Source organism: Pipistrellus hanaki (assembly GCF_964339955.1).
Source record: "Pipistrellus hanaki genome assembly, chromosome: 8".
In the NCBI taxonomy this organism is placed as follows: domain Eukaryota; kingdom Metazoa; phylum Chordata; class Mammalia; order Chiroptera; family Vespertilionidae; genus Pipistrellus; species Pipistrellus hanaki.
In genome coordinates, this window is record NC_140510.1 from 58,106,350 (window position 1) to 58,122,904 (window position 16,555).

A 16,555-nucleotide genomic window follows, 5' to 3' on the forward strand; every position below is an offset into this window, starting at 1 on the left:
GACGGCTGCTGCACAGCAGCTCTTCCACTGTATTTGCAGCTGGTCCTCACAGCCAATTGGCCTGAAGGTCAATTCCTCCCAGTGATGCCAACAGCAACCAAGGCTCAACTACAAGACAGTGCACACAACACACATAGGGATGCACCTAGAGTGCCAGGTCAAGTGACTGGGGAGTCTGAGCCACTATAGGAAACTGGACCCCATAGGACACCTACTACACAAGGTCACTCTACCAATTCCAGGAGAGAGAGCAGCTCTACCTAATACATAGAAAAAACAAACACAGGAAAGTAACCAAAATGCAGAGACAAAGAAACATTCACAAATGAAAGAACAGAAGAAATCTCCAGAAAAAGTACTAAATGAAATGGAAGAAAGTAAACTACTAAAGAGTTCAAAACAATGGTTATAAAACTGCTCAAGGAATTTAATAAGAGCTTGACAGATCTTAGTGAGAATTTCAAGGATCTTAGTGAGAATTACAAGAATTACAAGAACCTTAGTGAGATAATCAAAGACATGAAAAAGGACCAGTCAGAAATTAAGCATACACTAACTGAAATAAAGAATAATTTACAGTGATTCAACAGTAAATGATTCTGATAATTAAATCAACGATTTGGAATATGAGGAAGCAAAAAAACACCTAATCAGAAGAGCAAAAAGAAAAAAGAATAAAAAAATATGAAAATAGCTTGGCCAGTGTGGCTCAGTGGTTGAGCATAGCCCTATGAACCACGAGATCATGGTTAGATTCCAGTTAAGGCACATGCCCAGATTGCAGGCTCAATCCCCCATGTGGGGCATTCAGGAGGCAGCCAATGATTCTCTTTCATCTTTGATGTTTCTATTTCTCTCTCCATCTCTTCCTCTCTAAAATTATATTAATCAAAGATGAGAGAGAATCATTGATTGGCTGTTTCCTGGGGGGAAAAAAAAATTACAAATTTTTTGTAAGGTTCAACAATACCAAGAAATATTGTTAGGAAATTACAAATTACAAATACATATGAAATATGAACATATTTCTGGGACTTCAACCACACCAACATTTGCATTATGGAGGTGCCAGAAGGAAAAGGGAACAAGATATTGAAAACCTATTTGAAGACAAAATGACAGAAAACTTTCCCTACCTGAACTTACAAGTCTAAGAAGCTCAGGAAGTCCCAAACAAGAGGAACCCAAAGAAGCCCCTACCAAGACACATCATAATTAAAATGCCAAGTATTTAAGACAAAGAGAGAATATTAAAAGCTTCAAGAGAAAAGCAATTAGTAAGAAGAAAACAAAAGATAAAAAATATGAACAATAAAATGGCTATAAATACATATCAACATCTGAATCTAAAAATCAAAACAAACAAATAAGGAATATAATGAACAAAATAAACTGATGAATAAAATAGAACCAGAAGAATGGAAACAAGGAACAGACTGACAAATCTCTGAGGGAAGAAGAGAGTGGATGAGGAGGGAAGAGATTACCAAAGAACTGACATGCATATTATGCATTTTCTATGGACACAAACAACAGAGTGGTGAAGGCCTGGGGCAAGACAGAAACCAGTTGGAAGGAGGCAATGGGGGAGAGGAGGAGAGGGGGGGTATCTGTAATACTTTCAATAATAAATATTTTTTAAGTGTTCCAAAACACATAAAATCAAAAAAGTTACTAAATGAATTTTATGCAGTTATTTTAACTCTAAAATCAAAACACAACAGAGGCTACCTTCCCACACCAAAGAAAAGTACACACATGGACAGAAAATTCTAAATCCAAAATTTGGTTGTAAGGTTCAACAATACCAAGAAATATTGTTAGGAAATTACAAATACTAAAACCAAATTGGTCGCCTAAATTAATGCTCAGAACACTCCAATAAGAACACCTATTCTTATTAAATTAAAAACTCTAAAGCCACATATCAAAGAATAATCCATTTGCATGGTTTTAGATATCTCTCCTAGCCACTAACTAACCCATAAAATTCATGGAGAAAAGGCTAAAAATATTCCAAGTAAAATAAAGCATAATTTAAGAGAAATCATCAGGAAAGGCTAATTCGATAAGCCATCATCACAAAGCAGAAATTCAAATGGAGGAAAATCCCATTTGTATCAGCAACATCAACAATCAATGAAATCAATAATTAAATAAGATAAAAACAAAACCTGGAAAAATCTGAAACTAACATTAACCCAAAATATCAAATCCTAAACATGATGAAAATCACCCACCTTGACTATTATCAAAGAATTGAAAAGAAAATAGGAAGCATACTTTATGTCTAAATGAGATAGCTTAATAATACTAAGAAAACTATTTTTAAATACTCCATTCCTAATATTGGAGTCTTAACTTATAGGTTCTAAAGTCAATTCCTGAAGCCAAAATTGGAAAGTCATACAAGAAATGCTATACAGCCATTAAAAAATATGATGAACATTCACAGAAATAATCACCACAAATTGTAAAGAGAAAAACTGTAAGTACAAAAGGATCACTATGATCTCATGGTGGATGTGGGTGAAGACACAGATATCCTATATAATAAAGAGCTAATATACTAATTAGACCAGATGGCAGATCAACCTCACAGAACAATCAGAGGGCAGGGGGTGGGGCGGCGGGGCAGCTGGGGCTGCAAAGGCCCATTCTTGCACAAATTTCGTGCATGGGGCCTCTAGTATAGAAATAAAGATAAACACCCCAGAGTGCACAGTTGCTACCTTTGTCTGAGGGGGGAGGTCATATGATTTTATGCACTTAGAACTTTTGCAGAAAGCACAAAACTTTTATAAATGGGAAGGAGGGGGCAGTTTAAAACTAAAAAAAAAAAATAAACCAAAATATCAACATTCTGTTTTGAGGTGGCCTAATTATGGCTATTTTTTCATTTCCTCAACATACTTGCCTGTATTTTCCAAATTTTCTACAATAATCATGAAAAACAAACTTCTATGTAAAACTGTTAGAGAAATGTGAACTACAACATGTTAAAAATTTTCATTTGGACCAAGCTCTTATTCTTTTGTGCTTACAAGTGCCAAATTCTCAGTTATTCACCAAACACAGTATTATTTTAAGACTTAAATTCAATATTTATCAGGAATTGTTCCCATCAGAGTGAAAAGGATAAAAAAAAAGTCTGAACTGCTCACACATTTGTTCAAATTAAAAAGGAAAACCAGACATGGTGAAGAATCAGGAAAGATGTATGTCCAGAGTCTTACCGTAAAACTGTTGTTGACATTTTTGGTGCTGGATTCAGCCACGCTGGCATCTGTCAGGTCTACTTCATCAAATATGATTGACTGGAGAGACACAGGGACCACAGTCAGCACGAAGCTAAGGCACCTCTGAGGTGGGCATGTTCCTAAGCCCGGGCCCAATGCTGCCCACCACTCACCTCAATCCCAGTCAAGCATTCATAGGTGCCAAGGACCCTGAAATTGGAGGCTTGTTGCCTAACTAAGCACTGACAACATCCCCACATCTAACCACAGGCATGACTCCATGATTTTTTTTTTTTTTTAAACAGGGAGTTCACTAGTGATTGCATTAATAGGAAAAATAATGATAATAATGTAATTCTGTATTTATTTCTGTAATACCAGCATTTCATTTTAAATGGGAAATATGTCCTCAGACACGATCTACCTGAGACAGTAGGGGTCTGGACTGAGGATCCTCTGTCCTTCTGTCTCTAGTTTCTCCAGTAAGCACATTTGTAAGAAAGGTCCACTAAAATAAATTATTCTAGTGGAAGAGAGACTGGCCCAAAAAAAAGACATTGGGCTGTGAAAGAAAATGAGAAAGCAAAGTGGAAAGTTATCTAGTGCTGGAGAGAGACAGGCTCCAGAAGAAGGGATGGAATCTAGGCCTGGGAACAGGCCCCATTTTCCTCTCCTCTACCCCAAAACCTACCATCGCAGTCCCCACCTCCTGTTAACCTTACTGGCCTCTCTACGAGGCCTCCATAGGAAATCACTGGAGGAAATAATAACTCAGAAAAGAGGCTTTGCCTTTTAAATAACCACTCACCAATCCCTAACACCCATAAAACTAAAATAACTAAAAGGTTTTTTTTAAATGAGGGACATGGTCAGAACCCTTTATAAACAAGGTGCTCTGTTCAGTTTCAAATTTTAATGTACTAACTCTTTAAGGATACATGTCAAAATGCAAATGATTCAGATTTTTCTTAACACCAAAATATCAGTATTGACAGCAACATGATACAAAAATACTAGTGTTCAGAATACCAAAAACTAGTTTTATAAACACACAAATATCTGAAAAGTGTAAGACTACATTTGTTTAAACATGACAGTAACTTAGTGACTCTCGGTGTCTCCTCCTCTTTCTCAGCAGTCTTACGTGCAAGATGGCACCCAGCAGGAAGTATCCTGGCTAGAGAGCCCAGGGATAAGGAACTGCTGTTCACAAACCAAGAAGCCTGGTACATTTCAAAAATACTTTGTGTTAGTTCCATAGGTGTATACTTATCTCCAAACTCCTCAAAATGTATACATTAAAATATATATGGCTTTTTGTATGCCAATTATACCTCAATAAAGTATTTTTTTAAAAATACACTCCAATCCATAAAAGATATATAAGTCTGTGACTCCTAATCTTTCTGCAGAAAAGACATTCAGCTGTAATACCGTATGCTTATTTCTGTGACATTTCTCTTTCCCCGGTGACACACAACATAAAATAAATAAAAATCAATGTTTATAAGCACCTAGATCTCCTTGGAAACAAATAAAATCTAGCACCCTGGGGTATTTTCTTTACAAAAAACAGCACTAAACATAGAAGATTTCTTCCCAGATGAAGACCCAGCACCCTGCAGGTCCCCGGATATTTCCTCCATGAAGTTTCTAGTACTTCTCCTTACCTTTGCAGTCTTCGCATAGTACAGTGTTCGACCTCGCAGCTTGAAGTATCTCCTTTTCGATCGTTGGAATGAATTGTTCTGTTTGGTTAGCATCCCCTCTTTGATGACGGTCTGAAAGCACAGAAACGAACTCATAAGCACACGTTTTCACAGCACCACTGCACTCATCCACCCAAGCTGCACACTGACGGTCTGGTACATGCGCGTCTCTAACTGCTGACAGCCTAACAGAAATATTTCTCACACTCTCCCCAGACCTTGACCTATGGACAGGCCGAGCACACTGCTGGGGGAGGGCTAACACAATTCTCTGTGGGGCAATGGCATGCCTAAGGGGTGGGGGTTTCAGAGGCCCAAGGTGTGCCCTGGATATGCCTGGGGAGCAGCAAAAATGGACAGAAGATTAGAAGGACCATAGCAAGCAGCCTGGGCCAGTGCATTCTCCAACTTCAACATTTGGTATTTTTTTTAGTTATTCTTGGCCTCGTCTCCATGCTCTTTGGCCTACTGCCATTTCTCAGGATCCTGCTGCCAAAACTGCCGATGTAGATTGCTGTGGGTTCGGTGCGGCTCCAGACCTGCACCCCATTCAGCCTTCATCCATATTCACAGACCAGGCACATTTGTCTGCCCACATTGTGAGAGATAAGTGGATAGCCAAAGTCATTAAAATTTATCTCATCTTATAAATCTGAGGAGACCATAACAAAACAGGAGTTCTCTTAAGAGAATCAAGAGGTAGACAGCAGTCTACTCACCTCGTCTCAATGAAAGCTAAGATCGGGCATGGCTTATCCTGGAACTGTCCCCCTCACTCGCATCCCATGGGCTGGACACCTCGTGGGCTGAGAGAGCCCAGCAAATCACTCAGAAGTTAAATGCCCCTGAGTCTACATGGTCATTGACACATGGAACCACTAGGAGCCACTAACCCAAGTCAAAACTAATAAACCAGATGCATGAACAAGTGCCTGGCTCTCAGCATCTGCAGGGTATGGTTTGCCCCACCTAACAGAAAAGTCCATTCTACATAGTCTCATCACAGAATGGAGGCAGAATGTACAAAAATTCTGTTATAGGACAAGAATATTGGTTCAAATAAGCATTTGTTTAATCACCTAATCCCATAGTAACTTTAAGTAACTTTTTAAAAAAGTATGTGTAAGAAGCATCTGGGTATCTGGGGCCATCTCAGATGACATAAGAAACTAGACATAGAAACTTCCCATCACCCAAATACATCAAAAGGCAAGAACAGAACACTGGTCTGGTCCTTCCATCAGCCTACTCCTAACCAGGGAGGGAGCAGAACTCAGGATGCAGTGTTACCTGCCCCCAGAGGATGACACTGAAGAAAGCCCCTGTTCCACACACACCACACACACCAGGCTGTGCAGCAGAACCCCCACCTAAGCAGCACAGCAGTCCAAGGTGTCCTAGGAATACAGACAGCATGCTCTTCTCCTATCCCACTGTAGGATGTCCCTTCTGTGAGCTTCCTGGGCACATGCCAGCTCGCAACCACAGGCCAGGTATGATGGAAGCTGCTCTCAACTCCCAAGAGTACCAACCCAGGAGAAAATCTTCTGAGGAATCTACCTACTCACTCTGTTATGTACACCTACCTGCATCTTTACTTATAAGAAGGTTGCCCACCTGCTCTCCCAGGTAATTGCACCAGAAGAGAGGAATACAACATCACCCAGTGATCAAGAGAGACACAGCAACTACAGTCAGAGTCTGAAACCTCCATCCTTAACGGAACAAAGGCCTGGCTTTTTGGAAGTGTGGGAACATATGATAAACCAGAACCAGACAGAATCCAGACCGAGAGACAGCCCAACCTCCAATCCCAGGCTGTTTCCTGACCTTGTTTGCAGACCCCTTCTTTACATGGTGATGCTCATTTCAATGTTCTCTTCAAAGACACAGACCAGCTAGTGTGTACAGTAGCACAGAACCTCAGACGCCTGCACCCCACAGCAGGAGAGCCTTTCCTCTTGACCCCACAGGACTTGCTTAGAGGTGCAAGCACCTCTCCTCACCCACGAGTTTTCCTTACCTTTGCAGGGAAAGGAATCTTTTCCATCTCTTAAGTGCAAATTTAAAAAATAAAAAATAAATAAAAAATAAGCACAGACCCAGAAAAGTTCTGAGTTAGTTTTAAAGGATAAACACTCCAGTATTTTTTCTTGCATCTCCTGCCACACATATCACACATAAGAAAAGCAAAATTAAAACATCATCCAACACACACACACACACACACACACACACACACACACACACACATCTTTCAGAGAGCGGATGAGAACTGATCGCGGGCTACCCAAGGAGAGCTGCTGTTCTATTTATAGAACGAGTGCTTAGAAAAAGACTGGTGGGTTTCAGCGGAAAAGGCTGGGGAAGAGATAAAGTCGGTATTTCTTTGAAGCTTTCTCAGAAACTACATTTCTTCTCCTGATTCACTGCTTGTGAATACTATAGATGTGTTGCAGAGTATTCTTAAACACTTGGTCAAAAGCAATGAACCAAAGTGGTCAAGAAAATAACACCTCTCAATAATCTGCTGTTTTGCATCAGGCAGCCTGTAACGAGCAACCACAGGAAACCGTGGGGCTGGTAGGGCTCCTCCTTACACTCCACAGAGCAAAGAGCCAGAGTCAAACACCCAGATCTCAAGTGCAGCTGGCTCAGGGCATGTTGGGCAGCCAAGTTCTCAGAATCATCCTGTCATGTTCTTTGCACAAAAAAGAGGGCCGACTCTGTCCTATGTGCAATACAGGACACTTTCATTAGCACCAGAGATGAGAAAGTACACACACAGGCACTGAAAATCAGATGGAGTAGCAAGTGAGAATGTGAGCACTGGTCCACCTCGAGAGAGAGGAAGCAAATCCCCAGCTGGACTTGAGGTGAAACCCAGCAGAGCACTCAGCCTGAGCCTAAGCCACCCAATGCCCAGACAGACATGTGCCTGGCCACAGGAGAGACTGTCTAGTCACCTGCTGCAGGGGAAGCTCAGAAACAAAGAAAGAATTGAGGAAGGCAGCTCTGGAAATATCTTTAAAAGAGGCTTCAACCAGGAAGCAAGGAAATGAGAAAACAGGCCTGGTGAGCCCTGGTCAAAACCACCTGCCCACCAGACTTCCTCTGTCTCCGAGGGACCGCATGTGCCCAGACACAGAGTGAGGATGCCCCTCTCTGGTAAGGAAGTGGGAGCCCCTCCCTCATCAGTCCTTCATTCCCGCCACAGTCCCAGCACTGGCTGCACAGTCTCAGAGGGTCAGGAAGGTAGGGGCCAGAGCCAGAAAGGCGAGGAACAGGCCTAGACCACTGACAGCCAGGGCTGTGAGCCACAGGTCATGGGGTGGTGTCTCCCTGGCATAGATACACTTTTGAATGATGATTCTGGCCACAATGCGAAGTAAAGAGGGAAGGCGTAAAACCTAGAGGCAGGAAGAATACTCCAGAAACTCATGTAAAAGAGCAGCCAGCAACGAGCATCTGGGAAGAAGAGACATGACACAGGCATGCACGTTAGGGAAGAAGACCCACCACACACAGAGGCAAGGAGGCAGGACAGAAAACCAGGATGACTCCGAGGGTCCTCATGGGGAGGCTGTGGGCTTCCTTCTGGACATTCTAGTCTAAGGGCCTTGAGAATACTGGGCCAGCTGAGTGAAGAGCCAGCCGCAGATATATGGTGGAGGGTATAAGAGAAAGTTTAATGGGAGAGAAACCTCAAGGCAGTCCCTTATGAATAAGGAATGGAATGAGAGGAAGTCCAGGGACCCAACCAGGAACCCCAGGATATCAATATTGGTGCAGAGAGGAAGCGGGAATCCAAAGCAGAGGATGAGAAGAGTGAGCAGAAAACCAGGGAGCAGATAAGAAAGCACTAGGAAGACCTCGTAAATATCAAATAGAATGGCAATGGGAGAAGTCAGAGGAGGACCTGCCAGGGGGAAGCCAGATCAAAGTGCACTGAAAGGGTTGTTTTATTAACATGCACGTTAACTATTTATAAGCATGGAATCAGACTGTACATACCGTACTTGAACTTCCTATTTTTTCTGTCATGTATAACGTCAGCACTCTTTCATATTAGTAAACCTATTTTAACAGCTACAGAGTACATATTTCACTGTGCAGATGTGCCTCACTCCACTGCTAGAACATTTAGAATAATTCCCACTCGGCACCATCAACAATGCTTCCAAGAATACTGTTATAATGAAATGCATACACTGTCTTGGTGCCATTCCTTAGAGCAAATTACTAGAAGTAGAATTAGAAGATTAAAGGTAGCCCAGAAATAGATCTGAAACCGATGAGTGTGACAGCAGCAGCAGCATCACAGGTTAGAGGAGCTAAGAGACAAGTCAGTGAATGGGGCTGAAACACGGGCTGTTGAAGGACAAAACACAATGGTCCCTTCCCTCACACACCATAGACAAAAGTCACTTCCAGACATATTACAAATCCAATGCAAAAGGCAAAAACCTTAAAAGTTTCAGCAAATGATATCGGAGAATTTCTTTATGACTTTGGGACTAGAAAAGCTTCTTAAACAGAATTTTTAAAAATACTATACTATAAGACTACTAAAGCCAACTATATTCCAAATGAGAAATTCTGCTCATTAGAACCTTAACAAAAAAAGAGAAAAGAGAAGCCATTTTCTGCAAGGAGATACGTGAGGGCCAGCACCCAGAATATTCTAAGAGCCTCTGCCAAAAAACAGTAACAAAGAAAAAGAAACTAATACAAGGAAAACTGGCAGAAGGCATGACCTGGAGTCAGCAGAATGGTAACTAAAAGATGTCAAATCACGGGCCTGACTAAAAGGAGCCTAGTGCTCTTGGGTATGTGAGTGCATGTGTGTACAGCTTATTTATATACATCATAATTTAACTTGATGTTGTCTGTTGTTTAAAAAAAAAAAAAAAAAAAGGAAAAACAAAATTAATCAATAAAAAGATAGAACATACAACTCCAAGCAGAGCTTTGCTAATGCTATTAGTGTCTCATGCATGCAAGTGTGAGAATTTCCACATTTTCCTGACCACTACCTGCTTGAAGGAGGAGACAGAGGCAGCAGGCAAGCCAGGTAATAGAAGGGGGAATGGGGATAAAATAAAAGGAGTGAAAATTTAAGTAAATGTTCACTTCAGTCATCTGCTTGTCCTTAAAACGTTTTTAGTCCTTCAACAAAAAAATAGCATGGACTTAACTATGTTAGATAATACCATCCAAATTCACCAAGTCCAAAAAAAGTAGGAATGTTAGCATAAAACATTAATATACAAAAGGACTATTAAAATGTTTCAATGGAAATAAGCTAGAAAAACTTATTACCTTAAATGTGCACAACACTTTTCATGAGCCTCTTCATATCTAATTGCCTTCTTAATAGAACACTTATGGTCTATGAAAAGGACACTAATATTCCAATTCACAAATAAGAAAACTGGTTACCAAGATACTGAGTAATATGTTCAAGGTTAAATAGCTCATAACAGACCACAAAAGAAATGTCAGGCCTCCTTACTCTTATTTCAAACCTCCTTCTATGGTTTATAATTTATGAACACCGTAATTCATAAATAGGAAATGATCAAAAAATAATCTATTCAAAAAGCATAAAGGGTGTACAACATATTCAAAGAATTACAGATTATTTTAAACATTAAGTACTCATCACATTTACTACATAAAGATGAGCTATTTTTTACCTTTTAATCCTCTTACCAGTTCTGGAGATTTGTTCTCATTTTACATATTAGGAAACCAAAGAATTAACTCATGCAAGTCCACAGTAAAAATGGAAGATTTGCACAACCAGACCAAAAATATTTGTTGGCAAAATGAAGCCAGCATAAAAGTCTACTGATAAATCTAATTCAATTAGGCAAAGGTAAATTCCTTTACCTATTCAAACACCACCCACTAGTTCATCCTGATTCCGAACTACCTGCAACTTATTGACAACCTACCCACCTACCATCTGGTCTTATCACAGCCTATCAGAAGCTGAGGACGTTTGCACACGTATGGCCACACGAAATGCTGCACACATTTGTGCCTGCATGGCACCAACAACCAGCAAGAGAGACACCTGGGTAACTGCTCTGCTGGAGAATTCCTCTCAACTTTGAAGAGCCAGGTTCTACATCGGATGCTGACAATCTGATTCAAAAGCACCCCACATTAGGTTTTTATTAAAGACCCAAAATAGTAACTCATAGAAAAAGGACCGCCTTGCCCTGGCCAGGTAGTTCAGTTAATTGAAACATCGTCCGGATGGGTTTGATGCCCAGTCGGGGCACAAAAGGGGACCATCTAGTGCAGTGGTAGGCAAACCGCAGCTCGAAAGCCACATGCGGCTCTTTGGCCCCTTGAGTGTGGCTCAGCGTTAGAACCGCTTCTTCAAAATAGATTTGCCCAGGCCGAAAACCGACTTCTGCGCCTGGGCCACGAAGTTTCAATCACGCTGTACATAGTGGGTATTTTGGGGCCAAAGAGCCACATGTGGCTCGAGAGCTGCAGTTTGCTGACCACTGATCTAGTGAATACATGAATGGGTGGAACAACAAATCAATGTTTGTTTCTCTCTCTCAAATCAATAAGTAAAAATTAAAACAAAACCCCAAAAAAGGACTGCCTTTCTTTTTTTTTACTCATTAAGAGATCATAATTTCCCTTTTCTCACTGGTTTGCCTCCTTCAATGCAGTGCCACCAAGATTAGAGCTACCATATCCCAAAGCCCCTATGTCATTAGAGATTCCACTGAGAGGAACAGAAAGGCCTCATTTCTGTCCCTACTATATAACGAAGGACAAGCAGAAGAGCCTAAAAGTGGCCCAAAATGTAATCCCAAAAATCCCCAAAAGGACTGCTCTCACATCTGCCCTTCATTTACAGTCCACAGCCTCATTCCCTACATCTGAGAGCACTTTTTACTGCCTCCCTCCCCTCTTGGCTAACACGGTCTCGATTATAAGTGGACTTGTAGTACTAAATGTTGTCAATCATCACAGTCCTGATCCTACATAGCTCAATCTTGGTCAAATAGACCTACACAGAAATCCTGCATAGGAGAGTTGCTTCATTAATATTTGGGAACATTTGTGGCTTCAACTCCCCCTTCTTTCTTGCCTTGAATGTAGTCACTGTGTTTAGAGTTGTAGCAGCCATTTTGAGATCATGAGGAGGCAAGCAACAGTCTAATGCTGGTAGTAAGACAGAAACAATCTGGGTCCTACTGGTGTCATCGATCTGCTAAATGCATTCCTGTCTATTAAAGGTGGGTAGACTGAGCTAGCTCAGTTGGATCACCATCAGTGGCCACTCTGATCATTAATGCTGGTGTTCCAGGGTTTAGCTTTCCACAGATGACCCCACTTTATCTACAGCCATCCTAAGGGAGGTATGGTAAACATCCCCATTTCACAGAAACATGGGCAAGGGGATGCAAGACAGGGTCAGTATTTGTGGAGCATCTACTCTATACCAGGTGGTAAAGATTAAATGAAATGTTGATGATAAATGTTAGTTATCATCAACATTTCATTTAATCTTCACCACCCTGTGAATAGTTACCACTCCATTTCACTTATGAGAAACTGAGGGTCAGAGAGAACCTATTATATATCAATAGAGAAGGGACAGAGGTCGGGCTCAAACCCAGGTCTGTCTGATTTCAATTCTAAGATTCATTATCAAGTGGAAAAAGAAATATGTGCTTGAGGAAAGATTTTTTTTGTTTTTTGTTTTTACAAGTTACCAGTAAGCAACAATAACCAGTCATAGCTCCTCCCACTTTTCTGGGATGAACGAATGGATAAGTGTGCATGTATCAAGGCACAGCCCAAGTTCTCTACACAGGAAGTGGGCCAACTGAGTCACCAGCAGCAGGTACAACATCCCAAATACACACAACACACACAGTGGTTCGGTGAAGACACCAAAAGATTCACCGGAATCTTTGAGCCTACGCAGGAAAATCCACCTCCTTATGGATGGTGGAATGAAATGCACTCTTTGTTTCAACAAATATTTATTCAACACTTAAGTTCTAGCACTGCTGGGAATATGATGATGAAAGAGACAGGGACCCTTGACCTTTAAGGAAATTGCATCCTGGTAAAGAGATACTTTTACAAAGTAAAAAGTACCTAAGAATTTGCTTTAAATAACAGAAAAAAAAAGTAGGGTTGGGAGGTGAGGACAGATGAAACAAGAAAGACACACGCTGACGACTGTTTAGACTGGGTGATTAATCCAACTCCTCTCCCTACTTTTGTGTAAGTTAGGAAATTTCCATTACAGAGGTACAGACAGGATGCTCTGGTAACTCAGAAGTGAACGAAACACACCAAGGCTGGAATGCAAGGCCTGAAGCTGCAACTACTTGAGTTGAAAGCAGCCACTCTCATACACTCCAGTTTCCCAATCTGCCCCTCCCACCTCAGGGGGTGCGGTATAGAGCAGAAACACTCATACCCAACCAAACGCTGCACAAATAAATGCACAGCAAGATCATAACCATCACTGTCCTCCTCCCTGGGCACATGCTCAGTCCACTGTTTCCTGCTGTTTTCTAACATCAAGTAGAAATAAAGTCCCTTGTTAAACAGGTCACTGTGCATACTGGGTGGAGATTACTTTACTTGAGAACACTCAAGGGTCCAGCCGCTGCCAACACCCACCACTACTACCTGAAATAAGATCCTTCCAGTGTGTTTTCAGTGTATTAAAAAAAGTGGGTTATAGAACACACAATTTAATAAGCTGCTTTCCCAAACAATATATCGTTCTTTTATTTTGTTTCTCTATAACCTATTTCTACTTAATTTATTCAAGTGTATCCTGACATAATTATCTAAGAAACTGATGTTTCATACATCAAATAGTTTCAGTGTTGCCTGGCCAGGTGGCTCAGTTGGTTGAGCATTGTCTTTTGCGCTAAAAGGTTGCCTCTTCAATTCCCTGTCAGGGCACATATCTAGGTTTCAGGTTTGATCCCCAGTGATGTACAGGGGGAAACTGATGGATGTTTCTCTCTCACATCAATGTCCTCTCCCCTTCCTCTGTCTAAGTATATACTTGGTGAGGATTTTTTTTTTTAATCATTTCTGTGTCAGGCTAATTTATATCCAGTCCTTGAACTCCGTTTAGATTTATTTTCAACACAGGAGTTAAAAATTGAGGCAAAGGAAAACATAGCTAAGATGTTCCACAGAATGAATAAATTAGGATGCTATGAAATTTATATCCTATGTTTTTACACGCCATATCCTTTTGTATATCTGGTTCCTTAAATTTAATCTGTTTTGATCCAACAGAGCTGTTCCAACTGTGTTTTAGGACATTCGAGAGAGGAGACTGAGGGCAGACTCTTCTTCATCTTCTGCTTTCTAGAGCACAGCATTCTAAACCATTATGTCACCATGCCACTCTTACCATCAGGAATCTTCACTTCAAGAGTAGCATGCCATGCTTGTGTTTTGTATAAAATAATAATGCTCATTTTAGCCCAAACCGGTTTGGCTCAGTGGATTGAGCGTCGGCCTACAGACTGAAAGGTCCCAGGTTCGTTTCCGGTCAAGGGCATGTACCTTGGTTGCGGGCACATCCCCGGTAGGGGGTGTGCAAGAGGCAGCTGATCGATGTTTCTCTCTCATTGATGTTTCTAGCTCTCTATCCCTCTCTCTTCCTCTCTGTAAAAAATTAAAATATTTTTTAAAAATAATAATAATGCTCATTTTAGAAAATGAAGGAAAATAGAAATAAAAGAAATCTAAATTGCACCACCCAGCACAATCCCCGAGATCAGTTTGCACACTTCCTTTATCTTCCTTCCAGCATGTGCTTTGTACACAGCTGAATGGTATCCTGTGACACAATGCCTGTTTCCCCAATATCTCCAAGTACTATCCACCCTACTGCCTTCCTCAGTCACCTGCATGGCTGCATTAGGCACAGGAACAGCACCACACTCCACTATCCCCTAGTTAGTGACCTGGGGTTGCTGGGAGCCTCAGCCACCTCACGGTGATCGATGGTCAAGCAGTCACGAAGGTGAAGTCAGACCACTCTACATGGTGTACAGTGCAGGACCAGCACACATCAGGTGTCACCCTATTGTCATTAACTCATTCAGTCTCAAACCAGAGTATTTTTGGATTTGCACCTTTTCATATTTAAACTTGTCTGACCAGTGTGGCTCAGTGACTGAGTGTCAAACTATGAACCAGGATATCACAGTTCAATTCCTGGATCACATGCCTTGGACTGCATGCTCAATTCTTCATGGGAGGGCGTGCAGGAGGCAGCCGATTGGTGATTCTCATTACTGATGTTTCTATTTCCCTCTCCCTCTATGAAATCAATAAAAATATATTCTGAAATAAATGGGCAAAGTACTGGAATAGACATTTCTCCAAAGACAATATACAAATGACCAACTAGCACATAAAAATATACTCAGCATCATTAGTCATTAAGGAAATGAAAACTAATACCATGAGATACCACTTTATACCCATCAGATGGCCATAATTCAGAAACACAAAAAACAGACAAGCGTTTTTAGCAAAGTACAGAGAAATTGAACACTCGAACATTGCTGTAAAATGGTACAGCTTGGGAGTGGCTGGACCTTCAAGATGTTTTGTGATTTTTTTTAATCCTTTTCTTGCATATGTAATAAGCAAATGCTGAAACTTTTGCTGTGATGGTTTAACGAGGAAGAAGAAAGAAAGACTCTGGTTTCTGGGTTAAGGGGTCTTTCCGCTCGATGTGGAAATGTACGCTGGCCGCCCCGGACGATCAAAATGTATCAAAAGCTGGTCTCTGAGTTATTGCGTCTGACTTCAGGATATTAAAAAAAAATTTTTTTTTTTTTTTGCCAAGTTGTGCCTTTCCTTCTGAAATTGTAAATGAACACAATACTATTGTAGTACCTGTTTACACTGTGAAGTGGATATTGTTACAGAGGACATGCCGGTGGCTTTCTCACTGTTATGCCTTGTGAATGTACGATCTATAGAGAAAACCTTGTAGTTTTACCTGCTGAACTGACTGTTGGAAAATAAATTTTGGTATTTTTCCCCTCAAAAAAAAAAATGGTACAGTATTGTGGAAGACAGTTTGAAGCTTCCTCAATAAAATAAGCACAGAATTATCCAGCAATTCCACTTTCTGGGCATATACCCAAAGAACTGAAAGCAAACATCCAAATAATAACTTGTTTATAGCAGCTCTATTTACAATAGCCAAAAAGTAAAAGCATTTCAAAGATAGATTAATACGTAAACAGATAAATAAAATGTGGCCTATCCATACAATGGAATATTATTTGGCCATAAAAGGAATTAAGTACTGCCCACCAGCGTGGCTCAATGAATTGAGCACTGACCCATGAACCAAGCGTTCACTGGTTTGATTCCTAGTTGGGGCACATTCCCAAGATGCAAGCTCGATACCAGTAGCAATGTGCAGGAGGCAGCCAATCAATGATTCTCTCTCATCATTGATACTTCTACCTCTCCCGTCCTTTTTCTTCCTTTCTGAAATCAATAAAAATGTATTTAAAAAAAAAAAAAAAAAAGGAATGAAGCACTGACACATGCTATTAT

The 16,555-nt window shown here is 40.8% G+C and overlaps 1 protein-coding gene across 1 annotated transcript in view; it reads right to left on the reverse strand.

Annotated features, from left to right (window-relative positions):
- DGKD (diacylglycerol kinase delta) overlaps nucleotides 1–16,555 on the reverse strand; it is a 100,250-nt gene that overhangs the window by 67,336 nt on the left and 16,359 nt on the right. Inside the window, 2 exon segments of the mRNA XM_084892479.1 lie at nucleotides 3,237–3,317; nucleotides 4,910–5,020. Coding sequence (XP_084748605.1) covers nucleotides 3,237–3,317; nucleotides 4,910–5,020 — 192 coding nt within the window.